The 26,775-nt window shown below is 44.6% G+C and overlaps 1 protein-coding gene across 4 annotated transcripts; it reads right to left on the bottom strand.

Annotated features, from left to right (window-relative positions):
• Positions 1 to 726: 726 nt before the first annotated feature.
• gtf3c2 (general transcription factor IIIC, polypeptide 2, beta) lies at positions 727 to 26,657 on the bottom strand. Of its 4 annotated transcripts, XM_056427489.1 has the most exons (21): positions 26,203 to 26,657; positions 25,592 to 25,683; positions 25,356 to 25,430; positions 24,369 to 24,882; positions 24,084 to 24,277; positions 21,642 to 21,814; positions 21,433 to 21,509; positions 21,142 to 21,219; positions 17,401 to 17,502; positions 16,981 to 17,208; positions 15,748 to 15,859; positions 15,549 to 15,660; positions 10,136 to 10,167; positions 9,896 to 10,025; positions 9,595 to 9,736; positions 8,658 to 8,819; positions 8,488 to 8,566; positions 8,243 to 8,371; positions 7,920 to 8,144; positions 3,460 to 3,567; positions 727 to 2,219 (listed from the first exon to the last, which is right to left on the bottom strand). In XM_056427489.1, the coding sequence occupies exons 3-21, from the start codon at positions 25,378 to 25,380 to the stop codon at positions 2,052 to 2,054; spliced, it is 2,790 nt and encodes a 929-aa protein (XP_056283464.1). In that variant the 5' UTR covers positions 25,381 to 25,430; positions 25,592 to 25,683; positions 26,203 to 26,657; the 3' UTR covers positions 727 to 2,051. The 4 variants fall into 4 exon arrangements, with proteins under 4 accessions (XP_056283464.1, XP_056283462.1, XP_056283466.1 ...); XM_056427487.1 differs by having other exon boundaries at positions 25,592 to 26,657; XM_056427491.1 differs by having other exon boundaries at positions 24,171 to 24,277; positions 25,592 to 26,657.
• Between the last annotated feature and the right edge of the window lie 118 nt (positions 26,658 to 26,775).

The raw sequence follows: 26,775 nt of genomic DNA, 5'->3' as shown, positions 1-26,775 counted from the left end.
TCCCTCGACTCCTTCGCCTTTCCCTCGACTCCTTCGCCGTTCCCTCGACTCCTTCACTGCTCCCTCGACTCCTTCACACACCATCCGATCCGACCCTTTGCATGGTTGTTAGCTGTTATTAAATTTCATGAGCAGAACTGAAGTTTCCTCGTTCAACTGCCAATCGGATCGATCAAATCAATCAAAGATCTTCTCCTTAAAAATTATTTATTTTCACTTTTTTTTAAGATGTATATTTAAATACATTTTGAAATAATTTAAAATGAGAATATACATGCAAGTGAATGTAACAGACCAAATGCATTTTACTGGAGTTTTGATACACACACGAGGAATTTCTTCATTTATGGAAGTGTAACGTTTGGGAATGACCCGTGTTGTGATGATTATCCTGTGTGTTGTAAATATGTCAAATATTGTGTATTTTCTGTGTATGATGTGTGTATGTGTGTATGTGTAAATTCTTTGATCCTGTTGTACAACCGGTCCTCCATGTTGGTCTTTGTGCTCTGCTGATGTTGCGTAACTCCACATGTCACATCTGTGATGTTTGATATTTTCATTTTGATGTGCAGGAGGAATATTTATTTTTTTTGTAACGTGAAATAAAAGCTGCAGATTGAAGGAAATTCTCTTTTATATTTTAGTTTTTGATGGAGATAATAATCCTGGAACAAGTTCATGAGGAGAAACGATCTAACGGTTCATGTTGTGGAGATGTTAAGCTGCAGACCACCAAAATACTTTTATTTCATTTCTACTCATCTTTACAAAAACAACTTTTATTATATTTAAACATTTCCAAAAATAGAAACAGAGCACAAAAAAAAGAAGACTTGCTGTACATCCTGGTGCTTTTATCATCATTATTTTTTATACAAGTTAAGAACTATTAACTTTTAGTTAAAACGCATTCTGAAAAACCTCTAATTAAACTCAGAGTGACGCGTGAGACGACTTCTAGAAAGAGAACAAGAGCTTTGACTTTTCTCAGTTGTTTTTTTTAAAGACACTGAAAAATTAGGAAACAGCTTTAATTAAATAAAGAATCAAAACCTTTGAAACCACCGAACGACAACAGGGATAATTCACCAACACACACACGACGTCGTTCATAAACATCCGGCAGAGATGCACCGATAAAAGTTCAAGTATTTCCCCCTCAGTTAAAAGTTATTCTCCACACGATAAAAGACAAAAAATACAAAAACGCAGCAGCAGAAATGAGCTCCAAGGAACCCAGAAACAACATGGATGCTTTCCCCGTAGTCATGACGATATGAAGGTGCTGTGTTTTTTTTTGGGGTGATGTTTTTCCGTGAAGGCTCGTTGCTGTTTCCTGAACGCAGCAGCTTGAAACAGCGACAGCGGGAGAAGATGTCGAAAGTAAAGATAATAATCTTGATATAATGTGTGTCAGTTCACGTGAAGATCGCTGTAGTTTTGTAGGAATTTAATCAAATGTGAAGACGCACATGCACAAATGCTGCGGTGGAATGTTTTAACGGTTTAAAAGAAAAAGTTATAAATAAACTTTGCTAAAATCTTTAATTTTGTGAACGTAACATAATTTCTGCAGTGAAAACAAATACGACGCATGTTGTTGTACATTTTGAAATCCTCCTTCAATAACAAGTTAACCACGTGTGTGCAGTACACCACTTCAACCACTAGATGTCAGCCGGATGAAGATTTCTTTCCGTTGTTAATATCCCCCCCCAAAAAAAGAGTTGTATTTTTTCCTGAGAGACAGTGAATGCAGCTGATTATTTACATTCAAACCTTGGGCCGAGTCGGAAATACGGATTCACGGCCACGTTTGAAATTGGAGGAACTGGAATCCATCTTCATGGAGAATGAGAAACGTTCAAAAACCTTTCAAACGCTTTTTGAGAATAAAAAGTGCGTATGTGAGACATTTCGGTGGGGAAGTAAAAAACGGGTCGTGGAGACGGGAACTCTCTCTGGGTTCAGGCAGAACGCTCAGAACCGTGTCCGTGAGCAGCAGGCTTGTTGTGTGTGTTGTGATCCACCTTCAAGCCGGCCCGGTGTTATAGCTCCTCCCCCGCCTCCTGGCCTCGGACCTGGCTCCGGGTCTCGCCGATGATCTTCTTGGACTGGGAGCCGATCATCGCCCTCAGACAGTGGATTCTGACCAGGCCCGTCTGGCCGCCGGACGCCAGCCAGGTGTGGCAGCACATGTTGGGGTTGAAGCGCACCTGAGGACAGAAGGAAGGTCGTTATACACATTTAAAGGGACAGTACACCCCAACGTCTAAAAACATATATTACTGTAGTGCTGTTGTGCAATTTAGATTTGCTTTATATGAGTCTCGTGGTGCTCCAGGTACAAACTATAAACTATAATCTCCATCTCCTAATCTACATGAAGCCCAAAACGAGCTAGATTTTGGGGTGCACTGTACCTTTAATTAAGGTCTGGCTTAATTTAAATCCTTCAGGAACACAAAGGACGTATCTTCCCTCCTTGGTGAATGACTCAGCGAGTCGATTTCACCTCTCGCTCCTTCCTCTTCTTTACTGACCCTCATCCATCCCTCTCTTCATCACCATAAATCCTCCCGCTGTCCCTCCTCTTAACCCCCCCCCCCCTCCTTCTAGTACTCTTTATTATCCATTTATCCCCTACAAGCAAAAAGGAAGAAGAAGAAAACCCAGCGGCGTTTAGTTTTTTTGAGATGAAGTGAAGAGTCAGTCCATCATCTGGTCCCAGAGGCCACGGAGACCCCCCCCCCCCCCCCCACTCGGCCCCTCTTAAAATTAAACAGCTCAAATGGATGCCCTCCCTTTCTCCATCCTTCTCCATCCTTCCTCCCACGGAGACGTTTTTCTCATTTTACACATCATTACATTCTGCCTGTCTTTATAGCTGCTCATCAGAGAGAGAGAGAGAGACAAAGAGAGGGTTATTCTTCTCACTTTTCTTTCCTCTCAGTGTTTCCTTCACTTAAGTAAGTAGTTTATTTTCCATAGGTACATACATAACGTGTACATACTGACAGGCATTAACAACCGAGGTCTGTAGGCTCCTCTGAGATGAGGAGTTGGACGGCCCCTCCCCTAACCCTTTAGCCACACAGACAGTACACACACATATGGATCAAAACATAAAATGTCGTACAAGCAACAACAAAAAAACCAGAACAGGAAAAAGAAAACCAAAAGAAAAAGAAAGCGACATAGTAAAAATAATAATAAAAGGCAAATGTGAACTACTGATAACTTAGAAAAAAATAATAATATCACGAACATCAAATTATATATATACATTATATTTTAAATATCTTTCCTCTATTGTACTGTACTCTGCTGTGACTTCCCTTCTTTCCTAACGTTGTGTTGCAGCGACATCTGCACTGTGTGTGTGTCTGTGTGTGTGTGTCTGTGTGTGTGTGTGTCTGTGTGTGTCTGTGTGTGTGTCTGTGTGTGTGTGTGTACCTTGTGCAGTGCAGCCAGGGGCCTCTCGTCCATGTTCAGCTTGGTCTTCAGCTCCGTGTCTCTCATTCGTTTCCACACCGCTCGCTTCTCACTCCTCGCGAAGCTCCGCTGGAAGAAGTAATAAATCGTAATGTTTACGACCGTAAAGTTTTATTAATAAACTTTAATAATAATCAATTATAAATAATGTGATTTAATCATTGGGTGTAAAAACTGTTTGAACTCTTCTCGTTTCCAACACAGAGTCACACAGTTTATGAATGAATTGATATAGTTTCATCCTCAGACTCGCTGAGACGCGTTGGGATCGAAAAACGCGGGGAAAAAAGGATCAACTTCCTGTTGGCAATACAAACAATGCACAATAACCCGATGATCCCGATGTTTGGCTAGCGATGTAACGTTAGCCGCCCGCTCTTCTGCCCGTGCACATTAGTTCGAGCGAGCGGCCATCTTTGTAGTCCACCTTGGTTACGATAACTTCAGAGGTGTTGCCATCATCGTTCTCTGAATTGAACCCAGAGAGGGGAGGTCAACGTGTTCTCCTGGAGGTCAACATGTTCTCCTGGAGGTCAACGTGTTCTCTGGAGGTCAACGTGTTCTCTGGAGGTCAACGTGTTCTCCTGGAGGTCAACGTGTTCTCTGGAGGTCAACGTGTTCTCTGGAGGTCAACTTGTTCTCCTGGAGGTCAACGTGTTCTCCTGGAGGTCAACGTGTTCTCTGGAGGTCAACGTGTTCTCCTGGAGGTCAACGTGTTCTCTGGAGGTCAACGTGTTCTCCTGGAGGTCAACATGTTCTCTGGAGGTCAACGTGTTCTCCTGGAGGTCAACGTGTTCTCCTGGAGGTCAACGTGTTCTCCTGGAGGTCAACGTGTTCTCCTGGAGGTCAACGTGTTCTCCTGGAGGTCAACGTGTTCTCCTGGAGGTCAACGTGTTCTCTGGAGGTCAACGTGTTCTCCTGGAGGTCAACGTGTTCTCTGGAGGTCAACGTGTTCTCCTGGAGGTCAACGTGTTCTCCTGGAGGTCAACGTGTTCTCTGGAGGTCAACGTGTTCTCCTGGAGGTCAACATGTTCTCTGGAGGTCAACAAGTTCTCCTGGAGGTCAACATGTTCTCCTGGAGGTCAACGTGTTCTCTGGAGGTCAACGTGTTCTCCTGGAGGTCAACATGTTCTCCTGGAGGTCAACGTGTTCTCCTGGAGGTCAACGTGTTCTCCTGGAGGTCAACGTGTTCTCCTGGAGGTCAACGTGTTCTCTGGAGGTCAACGTGTTCTCCTGGAGGTCAACGTGTTCTCCTGGAGGTCAACGTGTTCTCCTACAGGTCAACGTGTTCTCTGGAGGTCAACATGTTCTCCTGGAGGTCAACGTGTTCTCTGGAGGTCAACGTGTTCTCTGGAGGTCAACGTGTTCTCCTGGAGGTCAACGTGTTCTTCTGGAGGTCAACATGTTCTCCTGGAGGTCAACATGTTCTCCTGGAGGTCAACGTGTTCTCCTGGAGGTCAACATGTTCTCCTGGAGGTCAACGTGTTCTCTGGAGGTCAACGTGTTCTCCTGGAGGTCAACGTGTTCTCCTGGAGGTCAACGTGTTCTCCTACAGGTCAACGTGTTCTCCTGGAGGTCAACGTGTTCTCCTACAGGTCAACGTGTTCTCCTGGAGGTCAACATGTTCTCCTACAGGTCAACGTGTTCTCTGGAGGTCAACATGTTCTCCTGGAGGTCAACGTGTTCTCTGGAGGTCAACATGTTCTCCTACAGGTCAACGTGTTCTCTGGAAGTCAACATGTTCTCCTGGAGGTCAACGTGTTCTCTGGAGGTCAACATGTTCTCCTACAGGTCAACGTGTTCTCTGGAGGTCAACATGTTCTCCTGGAGGTCAACGTGTTCTCCTGGAGGTCAACGTGTTCTCCTGGAGGTCAACGTGTTCTCCTGGAGGTCAACGTGTTCTCTGGAGGTCAACGTGTTCTCCTGGAGGTCAACGTGTTCTCCTACAGGTCAACATGTTCTCTGGAGGTCAACATGTTCTCCTGGAGGTCAACGTGTTCTCTGGAGGACAACATGTTCTCCTGGAGATCAACGTGTTCTCCTGGAGGTCAACGTGTTCTCCTGGACGTCAACGTGTTATCCTGGAGGTCAACGTGTTATCCTGGAGGTCAACATGTTCTCCTGGAGGTCAACGTGTTCTCCTGGAGGTCAACGTGTTCTCCTGGAGGTCAACGTGTTCTCTGGAGGTCAACGTGTTCTCCTGGAGGTCAACGTGTTCTCCTGGAGGTCAACATGTTCTCTGGAGGTCAACAAGTTCTCCTGGAGGTCAACATGTTCTCCTGGAGGTCAACGTGTTCTCTGGAGGTCAACGTGTTCTCCTGGAGGTCAACGTGTTCTCCTGGAGGTCAACGTGTTCTCCTGGAGGTCAACGTGTTCTCTGGAGGTCAACGTGTTCTCCTGGAGGTCAACGTGTTCTCCTACAGGTCAACGTGTTCTCTGGAGGTCAACATGTTCTCCTGGAGGTCAACGTGTTCTCTGGAGGACAACATGTTCTCCTGGAGATCAACATGTTCTCCTGGAGGTCAACGTGTTCTCCTGGACGTCAACGTGTTATCCTGGAGGTCAACGTGTTATCCTGGAGGTCAACATGTTCTCCTGGAGGTCAACGTGTTCTCCTGGAGGTCAACGTGTTCTCTGGAGGTCAACGTGTTCTCCTGGAGGTCAACGTGTTCTCCTGGAGGTCAACATGTTCTCTGGAGGTCAACATGTTCTCCTGGAGGTCAACATGTTCTCCTGGAGGTCAACGTGTTCTCTGGAGGTCAACGTGTTCTCCTGGAGGTCAACGTGTTCTCCTGGAGGTCAACATGTTCTCTGGAGGTCAACAAGTTCTCCTGGAGGTCAACATGTTCTCCTGGAGGTCAACGTGTTCTCTGGAGGTCAACGTGTTCTCCTGGAGGTCAACGTGTTCTCCTACAGGTCAACATGTTCTCTGGAGGTCAACATGTTCTCCTGGAGGTCAACGTGTTCTCTGGAGGTCAACGTGTTCTCCTGGAGGTCAACGTGTTCTTCTGGAGGTCAACATGTTCTCCTGGAGGTCAACGTGTTCTCCTGGAGGTCAACGTGTTCTCCTGGAGGTCAACATGTTCTCCTGGAGGTCAACGTGTTCTCTGGAGGTCAACGTGTTCTCCTGGAGGTCAACGTGTTCTCCTGGAGGTCAACGTGTTCTCCTACAGGTCAACGTGTTCTCCTGGAGGTCAATGTGTTCTCCTGGAGGTCAACATGTTCTCCTACAGGTCAACGTGTTCTCTGGAGGTCAACATGTTCTCCTACAGGTCAACGTGTTCTCTGGAGGTCAACGTGTTCTCCTGGAGGTCAACGTGTTCTCTGGAGGTCAACATGTTCTCCTACAGGTCAACGTGTTCTCCTGGAGGTCAACATGTTCTCCTGGAGGTCAACGTGTTCTCTGGAGGTCAACATGTTCTCCTACAGGTCAACGTGTTCTCTGGAGGTCAACATGTTCTCCTGGAGGTCAACGTGTTCTCCTGGAGGTCAACATGTTCTCCTGGAGGTCAACGTGTTCTCCTGGAGGTCAACGTGTTCTCCTACAGGTCAACGTGTTCTCTGGAGGTCAACATGTTCTCCTGGAGGTCAACGTGTTCTCCTGGAGGTCAACGTGTTCTCCTACAGGTCAACATGTTCTCCTGGAGGTCAACGTGTTCTCTGGAGGTCAACATGTTCTCCTACAGGTCAACGTGTTCTCTGGAGGTCAACATGTTCTCCTGGAGGTCAACGTGTTCTCCTGGAGGTCAACATGTTCTCTGGAGGTCAACGTGTTCTCCTGGAGGTCAACGTGTTCTCCTACAGGTCAACGTGTTCTCTGGAGGTCAACATGTTCTCCTGGAGGTCAACGTGTTCTCTGGAGGTCAACATGTTCTCCTACAGGTCAACGTGTTCTCTGGAGGTCAACATGTTCTCCTGGAGGTCAACGTGTTCTCTGGAGGTCAACATGTTCTCCTACAGGTCAACGTGTTCTCCTGGAGGTCAACGTGTTCTCTGGAGGTCAACATGTTCTCCTGGAGGTCAACGTGTTCTCTGGAGGTCAACGTGTTCTCCTGGAGGTCAACATGTTCTCCTACAGGTCAACGTGTTCTCCTGGAGGTCAACGTGTTCTCTGGAGGTCAACATGTTCTCCTGGAGGTCAACGTGTTCTCTGGAGGTCAACGTGTTCTCCTGGAGGTCAACGTGTTCTCTGGAGGTCAACATGTTCTCCTGGAGGTCAACGTGTTCTCCTGGAGGTCAACATGTTCTCCTACAGGTCAACGTGTTCTCCTGGAGGTCAACGTGTTCTCTGGAGGTCAACATGTTCTCCTGGAGGTCAACGTGTTCTCTGGAGGTCAACATGTTCTCCTGGAGGTCAATGTGTTCTCCTGGAGGTCAACATGTTCTCCTGGAGGTCAACGTGTTCTCCAGGGTCCACCCACCATGTCGTTGTCCGTGTGCTGGAGCCAGTTCCTCTTCGCAGCCTCCTCGTACGTCTGGAACTTCAGAGGAGGACATTTGTTCTTTCCACCTCCTCCCCCGCCGTTCTCCTCCTCTCCTCCTTCCTGCTCTTCGACGGCGTCCCCCTCTACATTCTCCTCCTCCTCCGGTCCTCCATCGTCTTCCTCGCTCGCCTCGTGAGGCACCAGAGACGTGAGGTAGACGGGCTGAGACGCGTTCATGGAAAAAGAAAGGACGGTTAGCGCTTCGCATCCCGCCGCCGTTCCTCCGCGTTTCCGTGACGACGAAAGCGGCGAAAACTCACGAAGCGGCGGTCCAGCGTGCGCTTGATGTACTGAGGGATGACGCCGATCTGAGGCAGCAGCGAGAGGATCACCTCCCCGAGGCCGTCGGCCGTCACCACGCTGTTCAACCACTCCGTGTACGAGATGGACTGAGACAGAACGGGGAGCAAAGAAAGGCGAAGTTCCTGTTTCAGAAAATGCATTTGTGTGTATTTTATTTTGAAAAGCCAACGACTGAAAGGTGTAGAGACGACGTCACACTCACCCACACGGTGCTGGTCCGAGGAATTGCGAAGATGGCTCGCAAGTGATGGTCGAAGTAATGCACTCCCTGTGAGCCGTACCTAGAAAAAAACCATATGTATGTGTAATATTAACACAACGACACACAAAGCAACACAAACAGTGAAGGCATCACAATAGCAGCCGCCTTACGGGGCGTAGGCGTTCTCCTGGGCCAACAGGATCCCCGGTGCGTTCAGGGGCCAGTAGATCTCGTTGGTCAGGTAGCGCTTCTGGACCGTGATGGGCTCGTAGAGCCGCCTCAGGTCCCAGGTCTTCACGTAGCGGTCTTCCCCCGCCGTCACCAGCAAGAACCTGAGGAGGAGGAGGAGGAGGACATTTGGCTTGAACAAGAATTTCTAGCCAGAAATCAATATTTGTATTTGGGGGTTTCCATTAAATTATTAGAATTTTCTAAGTCATTATTTAATATTTATATACGCTGATATCTATGACGAGCTCATACCTGCTCGACCAAATGTGTTCATTTACTTGTAATTCAAGGCTTGAAAGCAGAGCTAGACCCCCCTGAGCCCCCCCCCTCTCACAGGGATACTAAAAAAATATATTTAAAAAAAAATATGTAAAGAACAAATGATACATTAAAAACAATATTGATAAAAAAAGAACAAATGGAAAAAAATTACAAATCAAAAATATACAAACCAAAAAAAATGATACAAAAAATAACAAATAACAAAAATAATAAACATTACAAAAAATTAACAAATGTAAAAAAAATTACAAATATAAACAAAAATAAAAGATCAAATGGTAAAAAATTTAGTTTAAAAAAAATATGGTACAAATCAAAAAGAACGAATGATTTAAAAAAATAGACATAATTAATTAATTCATCCCAAAACTGGAGGAGTTTCTTTTTAATACTTTGTAAATTTGTGACTGTAGATTTCTACTAAATTCACCAAAAGTTAGCATTAGAAAAGACCTTTTATCATATTCCTGCATGTTGTGTTTTGTAGAATAAACTTCTAACTCGACCAGGAGAGATGTCCTATATATATATATATATAAATAAAAAAGGACGGCGTGGCGAGAAGACTTGGTGTGTGAGTGACAGGAGTCTCACCTGGAGGCGGGGCAGAAGGCCAGCGCCAGGACGGCATGGTCGTGAGCCAGCAGGCACCGATAGGGCAGCAGGGTCAGAGAGCCCGGCTCCTGCAGCCGCAACAGGGCCGACTTAGTGGTGAGATCCCACAGACCTACAACGCCTAGGAGGAGGGGGGGGGGGGGGGCGGACATCATCATATAATTACAACAAATATGAGGAGCGATGTTTGAGGGATCGATCCATCAGAAGATGAACCTGAAGGGATTCAGACTCTTCATTTGTTCCTTCTGAACCGATTAATCAAGAAGTCAATTCGTACCGTCATAAAAGCCGACAGCCATTATGTTGTGAGGTTTCTCCGGCAGCCAATCCATGGACAGGACTCGACCGCTCTTCTCATGGCGAGGGGCTTTGAGGGAGCCCAGCTTCAGGGTCAGCACTCCTTCTGCCTGCAGGACACAAGACGGAGGATCCGTCAACTGTGGCATCAAAGACACCAGCAGTGGTGGATGTGTGTATACACACACACACACACATGAGGTAATTCACAGGAGCCTACCTTGTAAATCGGCAGCTGTTCACCGGCTTTTCCTGCAGAGAGAAACATGAACCAAGCTTTATATTTTATGTTTATTGGTATTGGAAAAAAAACTAAGCATTGGATGCGAAAAGAACAACAGTGACTCCTCTGGTTGTATAGAAGTCTCTGCTTCATGTGTTAACGCTGCATTCTCCCTCCTGACCACCAGGGGGTGACTCCTCTGGTTGTATAGAAGTCTATGCTTCATGTGTTAAAGCTGCATTCTCCCCCCTGACCACCAGGGGGCGACTCCTCTGGTTGTATAGAAGTCTATGCTTCATGTGTTAAAGCTGCATTCTCTCCTGACCACCAGGGGGCGACTCCTCTGGTTGTATAGAAGTCTCTGCTTCATGTGTTAAAGCTGCATTCTCTCCTGACCACCAGGGGGCGACTCCTCTGGTTGTATAGAAGTCTCTGCTTCATGTGTTAAAGCTGCATTCTCTCCTGACCACCAGGGGGCGACTCCTCTGGTTGTATAGAAGTCTCTGCTTCATGTGTTAAAGCTGCATTCTCTCTCCTGACCACCAGGGGGCGACTCCTCTGGTTGTATAGAAGTCTATGCTTCATGTGTTAAAGCTGCATTCTCCCCCCTGACCACCAGGGGGCGACTCCTCTGGTTGTATAGAAGTCTATGCTTCATGTGTAAAAGCTGCATTCTCTCTCCTGACCACCAGTGGGCGACTCCTCTGGTTGTATATAAGTCTATGCTTCATGTGTTAAAGCTGCATTCTCCACCCTGACCACCAGGGGGCGACTCCTCTGGTTGTATAGAAGTCTATGCTTCATGTGTAAAAGCTGCATTCTCTCTCCTGACCACCAGGGGGCGACTCCTCTGGTTGTATAGAAGTTTATGCTTCATGTGTTGACGCTGCATTCTCTCTACTGACCACCAGGGGGTGACTGCTCTGGTTGTATAGAAGTCTATGCTTCATGTGTTAAAGCTGCATTCTCTCTCCTGACCACCAGGGGGCGACTCCTCTGGTTGTATAAAACTATATAAATGACTACTTCTCTCTTAGTAAATTATGGTAATCTAGTGTCAAACAGACCATAACGCAGGGTATACTTTAGGGGCGGGGCTACAAGGTGATCGACAGGTCTCCACCAGACGTATATGGCGTACCTTCCATTCTTTTGGGTGCAAAAAAACAAGATGACGACATTCAAATTGCTAAATACAAGGCGTCAAACCAACATCCGTCCACACACCAACGGGTGACCACGTCTATTCTTAATATACGATCTGTGGCATAAATTCATACCGGTTGACGCGGACCTCTTGACCTCTCGACGGCGCGGGATGTTCAATCCATCCTGCGAGGCTCATAACTGTCGAGTCTTACAGCAGTCGTTTGCATAGTGGTGGAGACGGAGAGCTCCTCCGACGTGGTTAAGAACCGCTTGACGATCACTGTTGAGTTTAATGGAGGTAAAAATCCAATAACTAACGAAAGTCTGTTTCCCGTCATTAGTTTCCTCCTCCGGTGGATCGATACGTTGTCCCCCTCACTGTTCACCTTCCATCACGTCTTTTATACCATCTGGGGACGACTGCTAAATCAAGTTCTAATCTTTAACCTGTTCCCAGACCAGCGCTCAGGCCTCTGGGGGGGGGGGGGGTCCACCCAGACCGGCTGTAATCCAGCACGTCTTCACAGCCCAGAACCGGGTCTGAAACGGCTACGGAGTCTACGAAAAACTCACATTTCAACAGTCGGAGGAATTAACAGGCTATGCTTTAGGGGCGGGGCTACAAGGTGATTGACAGGTCTCTACCAGAGACGTATATATATATATATATATATGGCCTATTATGCCCTTGTATATGAGACTATTTAGAAAACATTTGGAACAACCGACCTAAACATTTTGATATCTCAGATATTTAATTTAATTTCCGTGGTGCGTTCAAGCTCGGCTCGGTAGAAATCTGCACCAGGTAAAAGGTACATTATAGCGTCATGAAAATATTGGTTTTGGTGAGAATTCTCTTTTTATGAAGTATTTGCTCGGTCTGGTTTACACTACTCAGAGGATATTATTATTAATTAAGGAACTCAAATGAACCCAATTGAAAAGTAATGTAAAAGGCCTCCACTGGCGCCTGATAACCGTCTCGTGGGGACTATAAGTACAACACCCGATAAATAAAAAAACACTTATCTAGCTTTTCTGTGTCCCCCCCCCCCCCTCCCCCCTCATCCATGGTGATTGACAGTCGGGGCACAAGGGGGCGTCGGCTACTCGGCCTGAAATTCACGGCTCCGAACACAAACAACCGGCTCGCCGATGAATCTTCTTTGTCACTTCAATTATAGATCCTTGTCTGGAGAACGGCGCCGTAAATGATGTGCGTTCACTACGCAGGCACCCTCTTTTGTCCACACACACACACACACACACACACACACACACACACACACACACACACACACACACACACACACACACACACACACACACACACACACACACACACACACACACACACACACACACACACACACACACACACCTTTAACCCAAGTCTAATTCCACCTTTAACCCACTCGGCCGTCGGAGTTATTCCGCTCGTGTGAGATCGCTAATCTGCATTTAATTAGTGCTCGCCGCCTCTCAGAAGCAAACCCGCTGGTCGTTCTTCACTCGGTTACGTGAACCGTCTCCACCTCCGGTTTCTAAATCTATTTTCACGAGGCGAGCTCAAGTGTTAAAAAATATTTTCTCTTTCCGGACAAAAAAAATAAAGTCCAGGTCGGCGGCTCAGAGTTGAAGGTGACAGCAAAGTCGATAGAAATAAACGTCCTACCTGGAATAATCCAATAAATCGTTTTTTTATGTTAATCTTATTTACAGTCTTCGGTTTGAAAGATTGGTTATTTCTTAATGCTCGGTTCAAGTCAATGGGGATTACATTCATTTCAAAAGGTATTTTGTCCTACATTTGAGTCAAGATGGAAAGTCAGAGGATCACTAAAGTCTTTAGGATTTATCCTCCTGGAGAACATTAATATTTGTGCCGATCCAACTTTATTTTTAAAAAGATATTTGACTATTCCGTTGAATTTCTAGCATTATCTTTTATATCTGCAGTACACCTTTGGGCCACACGAGGGCGCCTGAATGCTCATATTGTTCTAAAAACCCAATTTAAAAGCTCAGTATCTGTTCAAGTCTCTGCAGTTGAGTGTGTGTGCGTGTGCGTGTGAGTGTGTGTGTGTGTGTGTATGTGTGTGTGTGTGTAAATGTGAGCGCTCTGCAACCTTTCGATCCAATAATGGTAACCTATGGTTGGAAGCAGGGGGCTGATGGAGTAGCTCTCTGGAAGCTGGAGCCAATGACCCACGGCTTCAAAATAAAATGGAAACCAGAACCCATGAAGATTCGGAGTAAAGAAAGAAAGAAACCGATGGAAATGTCCCGTTTCATCTGGCCCCTCATGTCCACGGGGCTCTGGGAATTCATCTTCATCGTAAAACCAAGCCAACTGTAATAGAGTCGATTGTTACGCAACAGGCTGGTTTAAGTACATATGAGCGCCTATGATGGTGTCCTTAAATCACAGTACACAGACTCCTCTGGTTGTATAGAAGTCTAAAGCTGCATTATCTCTCCTGACCACCAGAGGGCGACTCCTCTGGTTGTATAGAAGTCTATGCTTCATGTGTTAACGCTGCATTCTCTCTCCTGACCACCAGGGGGTGACTCCTCTGGTTGTATAGAAGTCTATGCTTCATGTGTTAAAGCTGCATTCTCTCTCCTGACCACCAGGGGGCGACTCCTCTGGTTGTATAGAAGTCTATGCTTCATGTGTTAAAGCTGCATTCTCTCCTGACCACCAGGGGGTGACTCCTCTGGTTGTATAGAAGTATATGCTTCATGTGTTAAAGCTGCGTTCTCTCTCCTGACCACCAGGGGGTGACTCCTCTGGTTGTATAGAAGTATATGCTTCATGTGTTAAAGCTGCATTCTCTCTCCTGACCACCAGGGGGCGACTCCTCTGGTTGTATAGAAGTCTATATAATGACTACTTCTCTCTTGATGTTTTCCCTCAGTAAACATTGTAAACATGAGTTTATGTCTCAGTCTCTAATTTCAAGTCTTCTTCTATACAGCATGATGTCATCATTTATACTTTATGGTCATTTAGAATTAATTAAGATGTTTGATAAAATAAATAAACACAAAATGTGGAGCTAGGTAATGTAGAAGGAGACGTGTGAGAGTATAATTACATGTAAAGATTCTAGAGGTATGTTTAAATAATGGACATCAGCATATTTCACTGAGAACAGTCGACCCCGATGCTGCAGAGAAGATCCGCCCAGCAACAGCGTGAGGGAGGGGGTGTGTCCCCCGGGATGCAATGAAATGTGTGAGAGGTGGGTTTCATGAGAAACACTGTGATCTGACTGGTGTTTAATCAGAGAAGCCACACACACACACACACACACACACACACACACACACACACACACACACACACACACACACACACACACACACACACACACACACACACACACACACACACACACACACACACACACACACACACACACACACACACACACACACACACACACACACACACACACACAGTGTTTGAAGGATGGGGCCAGTCTTGCATCAGCAGCGCTCACTGAACTAGATCACAGCCTCCAGCTTCTATAATGTCAGCATCTACTAACACACTACTGGAGGGTGAAGTGTGTGTGTGTGTGTGTGTGTGTGTGTGTGTGTGTGTTCTCAAGTGTTTCAGAGCAAACAGTCAGTTTTATTGAATACGAGATCAGCGTCTGATAGGATCGATACGCTGATGCTCAGGTTGTGGATTAAAATAATAAAACACAAGCCTGAAATCCTTCTAATAAAACTTGAGCTAAAACAATTAATTTAGCTCATTATAAATCATTATCAAAAATGTGAAATGTGATTTGGTTTCCGATTCGCTCTTTTTATATCAGTGGAAACTGAATATTTTAAGATTTTGATGTTGTGGTCGAATAAATAAATTTAAAAAAGAAGCTATTAGAAGACGCCATCCTGTGTTTTTAGGAAGTAGTGATGGCCATGGTTCTTTATTTTCAGGATGATTCATTAATAATGAACATAATAAGTGTTTCTGGTGTCTTCCACCGGCCTCGACACATTCACTTGTTGCACAAATATATTCAAAGTCAATTATTTCCACTGGTTTTGACTTTTTCTATCTGCACGTTCCATTCCTCATAAAGGAGTGTAACACACATCTAAACCAGCCGAGGCTCTAATCCACAACACCTGACTCCACGCTTTACAAAAGGCAACACTGCCCTCTAGTGGCCTCACGACACACTGCGATTCCTGGGTGTTGTGTTTGTATTTTATAGACTTAATGCACCAGTCTTACCAGTTAGCCCCGTGCTGTGGTTCAGAGCGTCCGGGTGGGGCAGGCTGTAGATGGTGACCACGCTGTTGGAGGTGGCGACTGCCAGAAGACCCAGTCTGGGCAGGAACGGGGCCTTCAGGGGCAGAGGGGTTTTAGAAACCTTTTTAAGAAGAGTCACGTTGTGAGTACTGGCTCTCATGGTGGTGGAACACCTGCTCACCTTCCTGTCACAGCTGGGGAGCTCCCAGCCTCCTGCAGGACACCACTTCAGGGTCCAGACGAAGCCGCTGTCCTGGGCCAAGCCGTAGGCCAAGGCCGGCTGAGAGTCCGGTCTGCAGGGAGGACAGAAAATACTCAGTGAAAAAGAAAAGAAGAAAAATATATATACAGGACTGTCTCAGAAAATTAGAATATTGTGATGAAGTTCTTTATTTTCTGTAATGCAATTAAAAAAACAAAAATGTCATGCATTCTGGATTCATTACAAATCAACTGAAATATTGCAAGCCTTTTATTCTGATTTATTGCTGATTATGGCTTACAGCTTAAGAAAACTCAAATATCCTATCTCTAAATATTAGAATATCATGAAAAAGTATACTAGTAGGGTATTAAACAAATCACTTGAATTGTCTAATTAACTCGAAACACCTGCAAGGGTTTCCTGAGCCTTGACAAACACTCAGCTGTTATAAATCTTTTTTTTTACTTGGTCTGAGGAAATATTAAAATTTTATGAAATAGGATTTTAGAGTTTTCTTAAGCTGTAAGCCATAATCAGCAATATTAAAAGAATAAAAGGCTTGCAATATTTCAGTTGATTTGTAATGAATCCAGAATGCATGACATTTTTGTTTTTTTAATTGCATTACAGAAAATAAAGAACTTTATCACAATATTCTAATTTTCTGAGACAGTCCTGTATATATATATATGTTTTTTTTTCCATTTTTAATTTTATTTGTAAATAAATAAAATTATTTTTTTAACTAATCTTTTTTGTTTATATATATATATATGAATAAAAAAGGTCAATAAGAAATATTTTATTTATTTATAAAAATATATAAAAATAATTAATACATAAAAAAGATTTTAAAAGAATGTAAAAAATATCTATATCTATATTCTTTTACATTTTTTATTTATTAATCTTATTTTATTTATGTATAAATGTATACATATAAATAAATAAAAAGAATAAATAAAATGTAAAAAAAGATTTAGAAGCAATGTATACCTAAATAAATAATTAATATATATAAATAAATAATTAATATATATATATTTTTTCTTTTTCTTTATTCTTTTTAAATATTTTTTTAATTGTATCTATTAATCTTATATATATATATACATATATAAAAATTATAAAGAATATTAAATAATGTAAAAATAAGATTACTAAATAATTATATAATAATACCTAAATAAAAAGTGCATTGCCGTCTACCTGCTGTTGTACTTCAGCGTGCTCAGGTGCCACAGCTGAATGAGTCCGACTCCGCCGTGCGTCTTGTTGACACAGTGCTTGTCCTCCATCCCCCGGTGGCAGGCCAGAGCGACGTACTGGGACGCCTCGGCGCCGTCGGGCGTGGGACACCACTCCATGGCCCAGACCGGCCCCCCCGCACACAGCAGCATGTCCCAGCGGTCCGGGTGGGCGGGCTTCGCCGAGAACCTGGTAAACAGGGCGGAGTTAAAAAAGGTGAAGAAATTAAGGTTTTACTTTGAAAATAACAATTGTGACATATTTCTACTCTATTTAAAATCAAATCAAACCAATAATTTGTAGCACATTTGTCGAGTAAAGTGGTGAAAGCTCTAATTCCGTGTGTTTTCACATCATTACAAATGAAAGGATCCTTCTCACCTGCCGAGTCTCTCCAGAGGCGTCTTCTCCTTCCCCAGCCCGTCTCTGTTCACTCTGAAGGCAGCAGACTGAAGCTCCTGAGGCAGGTACGTCTCCAGATCACTGAGGAACACACACACACACACACACCTTTTACTTCGTAATACATCATTCCCAGCACACCAGACCTCTTGTTGATCTGATATTGTATCTAAATGTAGAATATTTGATCGGAAAAGCTTCTTCACATGTTGAGAGGCGCTGAGGATAAACGCCTTGAATTAATGTAATGATCACGTCACACAGGTTCAGTCAAGTTACAGATTTGAGCTCTTAACCCTTGTGTTGCCTTCGGGTCATTTTGACCCGATTCAATATTTAACCCTCCTGTCGCCTTCGGGTCAACTTGACCCGATTCAATGTTTAATGTCGGTGTTCTTTCGGGAGTCAACAAACAAACATAAAGTACCTCACACTTAAACTTGGAAAACAATATTAATTCTAATAATTTTCTGGAGATTTTAATAGCTGGGGTCATCTTGACCTCAAGGGTAAAATATGTTAGTAAATATAAAGGTAACAGGAGGGTTAAACATTGAATCGGGTCATATTGACCCGAAGGCAACACAAGGGTTAAAAGAACATAAAAGTGACCAGGAAGTCAGTAATTAAGTTTTTCATCAGCTGTATGGATGCACTCACATGCACTCACACACACACACTCACTCACACACACACACTCACACACATACTCACACTCACATGCACTCACTCACACTCACACACAGACACCGCACTCACATGGACTCACACACACTCACATGCACTCACACACACATGCACTCCGCACTCACACACACACACTCACTCACACACACTCACACACATACTCACACTCACATACTCACACACACACACTCACACACTCACATGCACTCACACACATGCACTCCGCACTCACACGCACTCACACACACTCACATACTCACACGCACTCACATGCACTCCGCACTCACATGCACTCACATGCACTCACACACATGCACTCACATACACTCGAAGCATGAACAAAAAGTAAATGTTATCTTTACTCAGACGACAGTTGTTTTCTCCTATATTATTCAGGCATGAAAATGGGTCAGGGGTGAAAAAGGTGAGCGCGCGCGCGTGGGGGGTGGGGGCTGGTACTTCCACGAACATGGATGTTGGACGTTGTATGATAATCTATAGGTCCTCCATTCTGACACCAAGTCAGTGATCGGGCCTATAATAATAGTAATATTGTGTATAATATGGTCATTCATGAACCAACTTCCTTTTTTGTTGTTGGCGTGAACAAGTCTTTAAGTCTTGTGCTCTGCTGAGCCACGAGTCGGTTCCTCGAGTCGGTTCCTCTATTCCTCGAGTCTGTTCCTCGAGTCTGTTCCACGAGTCTGTTCCTCGAGTCTGTTCCTCTGTTCCTCGAGTCTGTTCCTCTGTTCCTCGAGTCTGTTCCTCGAGTCTGTTCCTCGAGTCTGTTCCACGAGTCTGTTCCTCTGTTCCTCGAGTCTGTTCCACGAGTCTGTTCCTCTGTTCCTCGAGTCTGTTCCACGAGTCTGTTCCTCTGTTCCTCGAGTCTGTTCCACGAGTCTGTTCCTCTGTTCCTCGAGTCTGTTCCACGAGTCTGTTCCACGAGTCTGTTCCACGAGTCTGTTCCTCGAGTCTGTCCCTTGAGTCTGTTCCTCGAGTCTGTTCCTCTGTTCCTCGAGTCTGTTCCACGAGTCTGTTCCTCTGTTCCACGAGTCTGTTCCTCGAGTCTGTTCCTCGAGTCTGTTCCTCTGTTCCACGAGTCTGTTCCTCGAGTCTGTTCCTCGAGTCTGTCCCTCGAGTCTGTTCCACGAGTCTGTTCCTCGAGTCTGTTCCTCTGTTCCACGAGTCTGTTCCTCGAGTCTGTTCTGCCTCTATCTGGTTGTCACGATCTTCTTACCATACCTGCCATAAATATCATGATACTGATACAATACCATAAATACTAGAGATGCACCGATCAGGTTTTTTGTGCCGATCACCGATCACTGAAATCAGTATCTGCCGATCACCGATCACGGTGTCGATTGAAGCATTCTATTTATTGTGTAGCATTATTGCAGAGGACTATGAGGAAATACATATATAAAGCACCTCAAACATTAAAGAAATTACAGATTTCTTTAAACATTTAGGACTTTTACTTTGAAAAATTTCCTAATTGATACATTAAAATTGTTTGATTGCTATTGTAGGGGATTTCAGATATGTATGGAACACATCTGCATTATTCATTTCCTGGAACTTTTGGGAAAATCTATTTACAGGACTTATTTTAACATACAAAAGTCTGACTTATTTTTATAAACTCTTCCTTGGTACAGTAAAAATGTTTTAATGTTGGCATAATTTAAGCTAAATCTCAGAAACGATCTATAAAGATACAAAATCAGTTCATTGTTTACTTTTATATGTTCGTGTATGATTTGTCGACATCTTATTTTGAAAACCGGATGTTGTTTCACGTGGTTCTTTCCGCTAACTTTGCAAAACCGGATGTTGTCACTTAAATCCTTCCGCTAACTTTATCAAAACCCTCTTTGCTCCCGATGGAATGTGTTTACCGTGAGCATCAGTCTCTAGGGGCAGACATGTGAGAGTCGGCCGAGTTGACCCAGTGATTCAACTCGGGGGACGGGGACGCCGCTCGGTGGTGAGGATCCCCTCTGACCTCTCACTCTGCGGCCCTCGCCGGGCGCATCGTCTCCGTTGCGATGCGCCGCGATTGAAACGTCTCTGATAGTTTTTCTCGCAGATGTTACGTCATCTGATCGGCCGTTTTGAGAACGCCGATCAAAACCGATAATGGGAATATCGGCCGATATGGATCGGCGCCGATCAGATCGGTGCATCCCTAATAAATACGATACTGGTATATTTATCTATAATAGTAATAAATAAAACATCTGTATGGATCACTTTTTACCAACTTTTTCAACACTTAACAAATGGCAGTAATATTAGTTTTAGCCTACAAGATATTAATGAAACTACATGGAGCCATCATAGCATTGATGATACACTATGAGGCCGTTAGTCTGTATCTGACCAGAGGATACAGAGTTCATCAGGATGAGCAGCTGTAGAGTTACAGAACTTTACAGACTGAACTTAAATTTTATTTTATTTTTAAAGCCGAAAATTCCGCCACTTAACGCCCCTCGCTGTGAGCGCTGCGCAGCGCAGTGTGCGCAGACAGCTCGACACGGAGCAGCGCGTGAGCTCTGATCGCTCTCTTAATGAAGTATCGATATTAAAAATATGCTAAATCACATCGCTCTTAACGTACGGGTACTTTGTTAGCATCGCTCCACCGTGCAGCGTGAAAGCAGCAGATGTAGCGGCTAACATTCAAGCTAACCTAAACCACCAAACGCTAAAGACATCTTGACGCTGATTGGCCGAGACGCGACACGTCCCATCAAAGATGTTTTATTGCGAAGAGCACCACTCTACATTTTCTCCGTGTCCCACTCCAATCTCAGAAACGCCGGCCGGCCAATTGAAGCCCCCCCCCTACCCCAAAACAAAACCTCTTCGGATCTACACGATTCACGTAAGTCACCTATTTTGGTTTCAAAACGGCGAATTTCGCCGAAAGGTGAGGGATTCTCATGCCTGATTATTAATTAATCAGATACAGCTGCTTTTAACCAGATCATCTCCATAATCACAGGTTTATTGAAGCTCGACTACCTGGGAGGAACGAGGTGCCAGACCTCGGTGGAGACGACCCACTCCGGGAACACCCAGCTGCTGTAGTGCTCCACCCGGCTGGAACACACACACACACACACACATCATAATACGTCACACACATTACGTCACAAACACTATGTTGCACACACACACACACATGATGCTTTACACATGCGAGTCAGTGAGTGTGTGGAGTAATACCGCGGCCCAGTTAGTTTATGACGTCTTTTTGTCGAGTGTGTGTGTGTGTGTGTGTGTGTGTTTGACAGGAAGAGCGAGGTCACTCACAACTGCTTGACCGTGTTCATGGCGTCCCACACCGTCTGCATCATGTTGCTCGTGAGGCCGTTGGGGGTTTTGTGGCTCTGGTTCATATGCAGAGAAATAAAGGAGAAGAAGAGTTTTATTTTATTAGTTATAAAGTCAACAAAGTTCTGGGCAGATCTAAATGTTGTCTTTTATTCAAATGATTATTATATAATGGAGGTTCTACTCACGTGATGTGGAGTCGGCCTATCCGAGCCAGAGTCGGAGTCCTCTTCCACCTCTTCGTCTTCAGTCCCCTCTTCCTCCCCTTCTTCTTCATCTTCATCGGCTTCAACATCCGGAATGAAGTCCTCGTCTTCTGCAGCGTCGCTGTCGCAACGTTTCCTCTTTTGGCTTTTACACCCTGCAACTCGTAAAGAACCATCAGTCTTTGACTTATTGATGTCAGGATGTCGAGGATATATATATATAAATATATATAAAAATGCATATATATACACTACCGTTCAAAAGTTTGGGATCACTTAGAAATGTCCTTATTTTTCAAAGAAAAGCATTGTTTTTTTCAATGAAGATAACATTAAATCAATCAGAAATACACTCTATACATTGTTAATGTGGTAAATGACTATTCTAGGTGGAAACGTCTGGTTTCTAATGAAATATCTCCATAGGTGTATAGAGGCCCATTTCCATCAACGATCACTCCAGTGTTCTAATGGTACATTGTGTTTGCTAATCGCCTTAGAAGACTAATGGATGATTAGAAAACCCTTGAAAACCCTTGTGCAATTATGTTAGCACAGCTGAAAACTGTTTTGCTGATGAGAGAAGCTATAAAACTGGCCTTCCTTTGAGCTAGTTGATTATCTGGAGCATCACATTTGTGGGTTCGATAAGACTCTCAAAATGGCCAGAAAAAAAGAACTTTCCTGTGAAACTCGCCAGTCTATTCTTGTTCTTAGAAATGAAGGCTATTCCATGCAGAAATTGCAAAGAAACTGAAAATGTCCTCCAGCGGTGTGTACTACTCCCTTCAGAGAACAGCACAAACGGGCTCTAACCAGAGCAGAAAGAGAAGTGGGAGGTCCCGGTGCACAACTCAGCAAGAAGACAAGTACATTAGAGTCTCTAGTTTGAGAAATAGACGCCTCACAGGTCCTCAACTGGCAGCTTCTTTAAATGGTACCCGCAATACGCCAGTGTCAACGTCGACAGTGAAGAGGCGACTCCGGGATGCTGGCCTTCTAGGCAGAGTGGCAAAGAAAAGCCATATCTGAGACTGGCCAATGAAAAGAAAAGATTGGTATGGGCAAAAGAACACAGGCATTGGACAGAGGAAGATTGGAAAAAGGTGTTGTGGACAGATGAATCCAAGTTTGAGGTGTTTGGATCACACAGAAGAACATTTGTGAGACGCAGAACAGGTGAAAAGATGCTGGAAGAGTGCCTGACACCATCTGTCAAGCATGGTGGATGTCATGTGATGGTCTGGGGCTGCTTTGGTGCTGGGAAAGTGGGAGATTTGTACCAGGTAAAAGGGATTTTAAATAAGGAAGGCTATCACTCCATTTTGCAACGCCATGCCATACCCTGTGGGCAGCGCTTGATTGGAGCCAATGTCCTCCTCCAACAGGACAATGACCTAAAGCACACCTCCACATTGTGCAAGAACTATTGAGGGAAGCAGCAGGCAGCTTGCTGTCTGTAATGGAGTGGCCAGTCACCAGATCTCAACCCCATTGAGCTGTTGTGGGAGCAGCTTGACCGTATGGTCCCAAGAAGTGCCCATCAAGCCAATCCAACTTGTGGAGGTGCTTCAGGAAGCGTGGGGTGACATTTCAACAGATTACCTCAACAAATTAACAGCTAGAATGCCAAAGGTCTGCAATGCTGTCATTGCTGCAAAAGGAGCATTCTTTGACGAAAGCAAAGTTTGAAGAAAAAAATTTAAACTTCAAATACAAATCATTATTTCTAACCTTGTCAATGTCTTGACTATATTTTCTATACATTTTGCAACTCATTTGATAAATAAAAGTGTGAGTTTTCATGGAAAACACGAAATTGTCTGGGTGATCCCAAACTTTTGAACGGTAGTGTATATATATAAATATATAAATACATATATATATAATAAATATATATTATATAAATAAATACATATAGAATATATATATATAAATACACATAAATACATATATATATTATATATAAAAGAGAAAAATCAAATGGAATATCTGTTTTTTGTTAATCCAATGAATTTAACACATTAATAAAACTGTATCACATTGATTCTGCTCATTAATTTGGAAAATGCTCAAGATTGGACAATCATAACTAAACATATTTAAATGAGATAGTTACTTTTCTTTAAATGGTATAGAAAAATTGCCAATTATTCTAACAACCGTCAAAAGGTCAAAAGGTTAAAGCGTTCAAACCGGTAAAGGACCACTGAGCCACTGGGGAGCTAATTGTCCTGCTATATAATCATCAACATTTTTTGTGATGGAGATTATCTGAGGTTCTGACCCCTGACCCTTGACCTCTGACCCACAACGACACGCACACACCGCACATTCGCCTCTTATCTCATCGACACGCTGCGTCGCCATGACGCTGAACTTTCCATGAGCCATCGGGGAGAAAAGGGAAAAGTGGTAACTGACGTGTTATTTCACGTGAAGAAACACACGGGACAGGAAGTAAAACACGGGGGAATCCCACCGCCGACTCGCTCGCATTCCCCACTGTACCGTTGCGTCCTTTGAGACTTTGGGTCTTGCCCGTTGGGGGCGGGCCCAAGTCGTCCCCGGGGCAGTTGAGCACTTCATTTGCCAAAATGTGGAGGTACTTCAGCGCCCTGGAGGAAACAAAGAATAACGACATCGTTATGACGACGCGAGGGAGAGCGACATCATGACCAGGTGGGTCTGATAACACACGCAGCTCACACTTTGGCGGCGCTCCTCCTGTGGCGCCCGCTCGGCGTGGTCTCCTCCTCGGGTTCTTGTTCCTCAACGGGTTCCTCAACGGGTTCCTTTGGCGGCTGCTTCCTCACGTACCGCCTCTTTGGCTTCGGCGTCCCGTTTTCCGGCTGCGCGGCGTCGGCGACGCCCCCCGCCCCATCGGAGACAGGAGTTGTTTCGGCGGGAGTTTTTTTGGCGGGAGTTCTTTTGGCGGGAGTTTTCCTCTTCGGCGGAGTCTTCTTGGCTCTCGGCGACTTTTTAGGAGTTTCCTCCTCAGACGATTCGTCGGTGGCTTCTCGTTTCTCGTCGCTCTCCGCTTTGCCCCTCTTTACCGGAGATTTCTTAGCAGCTCCTCCTCCTGCGGCCTCCGTTTTTGGGGGGTTTTGTCCAGAAATTTGCAGATCGGACGAAACATCAGTTTCATAATCACAATATTTGCTGTTTTTCCTGCACTGCCGTCCTCTGGAGCTGTACGTTAAAGCTGACGACTCGTCTTGCCCTGCGTGGAGAGCGATGTTATTAACGCACAGGTGTACAAAAATGTATTAATAAACACAACTAAGAGACTATAGCTTCACTAAAAGCGTGCACCAAATTCTACTCTTGCAGACTCTGATGTATAACAATATAATGTTTAATATGGAAGGTGTCAAGAGGGAAATAGAAGTGAGCACAAAAGGGTTGTTTGTGCTCTTGAATTAGCAGTTTGTGCAAAAATGAATGGATAATTGTTGCACGAGGGCGCATAATAACAACGTCAGCGACAAAATAAAATAGATGAAATAGGAACAAATGAGTACGGCCGTGATAAACTTTCACTTTACATTTTGCGCTGCAGTACTATCTTATTAATGAACTATAGCCTGCCCACTAGCCGTGCTCCTCCACAACTATTACACACTTGCTATTGCAAAAGTGCATTCATTATACGTCCCCCCCTCCCATACACCTGTATCATAGACATCGTCTCACCTGGTCCAGAGTCAATGGGATCCATCGGCCCGGTGCTGGTTCAGTCAGATGCCTCCTCATGTATGTTTCTTCACACTGTGAAAGAGGAATAAAGACAGATATTAACATGTTATGAACCACGCTACAATATCTGAGAATTAGGTAAGATTAATTAATTAAAAATAAATATATATAACGTTATAAATTGATTGTACACATTCAGTAATATTTCATCATCATCATCATCATCATCCTACCTCAGTGCTTCCTCCCTGTTTCTGTTCAACTCAAAGTTGTCAGCACACAGTTCAACAGCCTGAAATCACACGAGCAACACGACCAGAGGCGGCTGCGGTGTATTTGTACATTAAGAAGTAGTTTAACAACATCTACCGCGGTACCGGGATGTCTCGAGGTGGTCTCGATATCGCGTTAGACGAAGAGACAGAACCTCGTCCGGTATTCTGACGGTTTTACGTTTTCTTCCGTGCTCTGAACCGAACACCGGTGGTATAAATACAGCTACTTGAATAGCATATCAGTGTTTTAACCGCCCGTTAATTCGGCCTACGTTTCAGACGTCAAACAGGCGAGTGGAAAGTTATTTAAATTGTACCCGTTTCCCCCCCGGTAAGCTAACACCACACACAGCTAGCGCCAATGCTAAACGGTTGAAGCGGCCGTGGAGTCTCGCGCTTCCTACGTCACCGTTACGTTTTCGACAACCCTCTTTTTTCTTTTTTTTTTAAACCGGCGGGTGACTCAACGGACGTTTTCACGTTACACCGTCGGCGCCATTTTAAAAAGCGACCCCTGCGCGAGACGAGAGACCGCTTGCCTCGGTGGCGACGGCCGAAGAGACACGTACCGGGAGTCCGCGGGATTTTTTGGGGGCCACTCGGGATCGAATCCCGACCTCCGCCACCCGAGGAGCGAGAAGCGAGGCCGCGGAGGACCGGCGGAGCGGACGTGTGAATCCAGCCGTTGGTCTTTCTCCAACCGGATGAAAAGGTGTAAAAGCCGCACGCGCCGTTTCCACTGATTCCGGTTGGCTGAAATCCACTTTTTGCTCGCATCAGACCGCCATGTTACTGTACCGGCACGGTGACCCACACTGCCCCCTAGCAGCAGGACGAGGAACTACACCCTGGAGCCGGTTCAACCGACAATCCAATATGATATTTAAAGTATTTTTAAAGGAGGAACTATTCAAATTATATTAAAGTATAAGTAATTATACACAATTGTACACAATTTTTAAAAAGCATTAACAGTTAATGCACAAACATCTTTTGCAATAACAGCCTGTCATAATTAAATTAAATGCAAAACAATTACATTACATTTTTCTTTAGATGCAATGTGTGTGCAATCAGATGTTGTCGTGTTACTAAAGACACAGAGCCCCAAAATGAGCATGAATTAAGCTTTTAATCATCTA

Source organism: Pseudoliparis swirei, chromosome 12, assembly GCF_029220125.1.
Source record: "Pseudoliparis swirei isolate HS2019 ecotype Mariana Trench chromosome 12, NWPU_hadal_v1, whole genome shotgun sequence".
Classification (NCBI taxonomy): Eukaryota; Metazoa; Chordata; class Actinopteri; order Perciformes; family Liparidae; genus Pseudoliparis; species Pseudoliparis swirei.
This window is presented reverse-complemented; position numbering and strand designations above follow the sequence as displayed.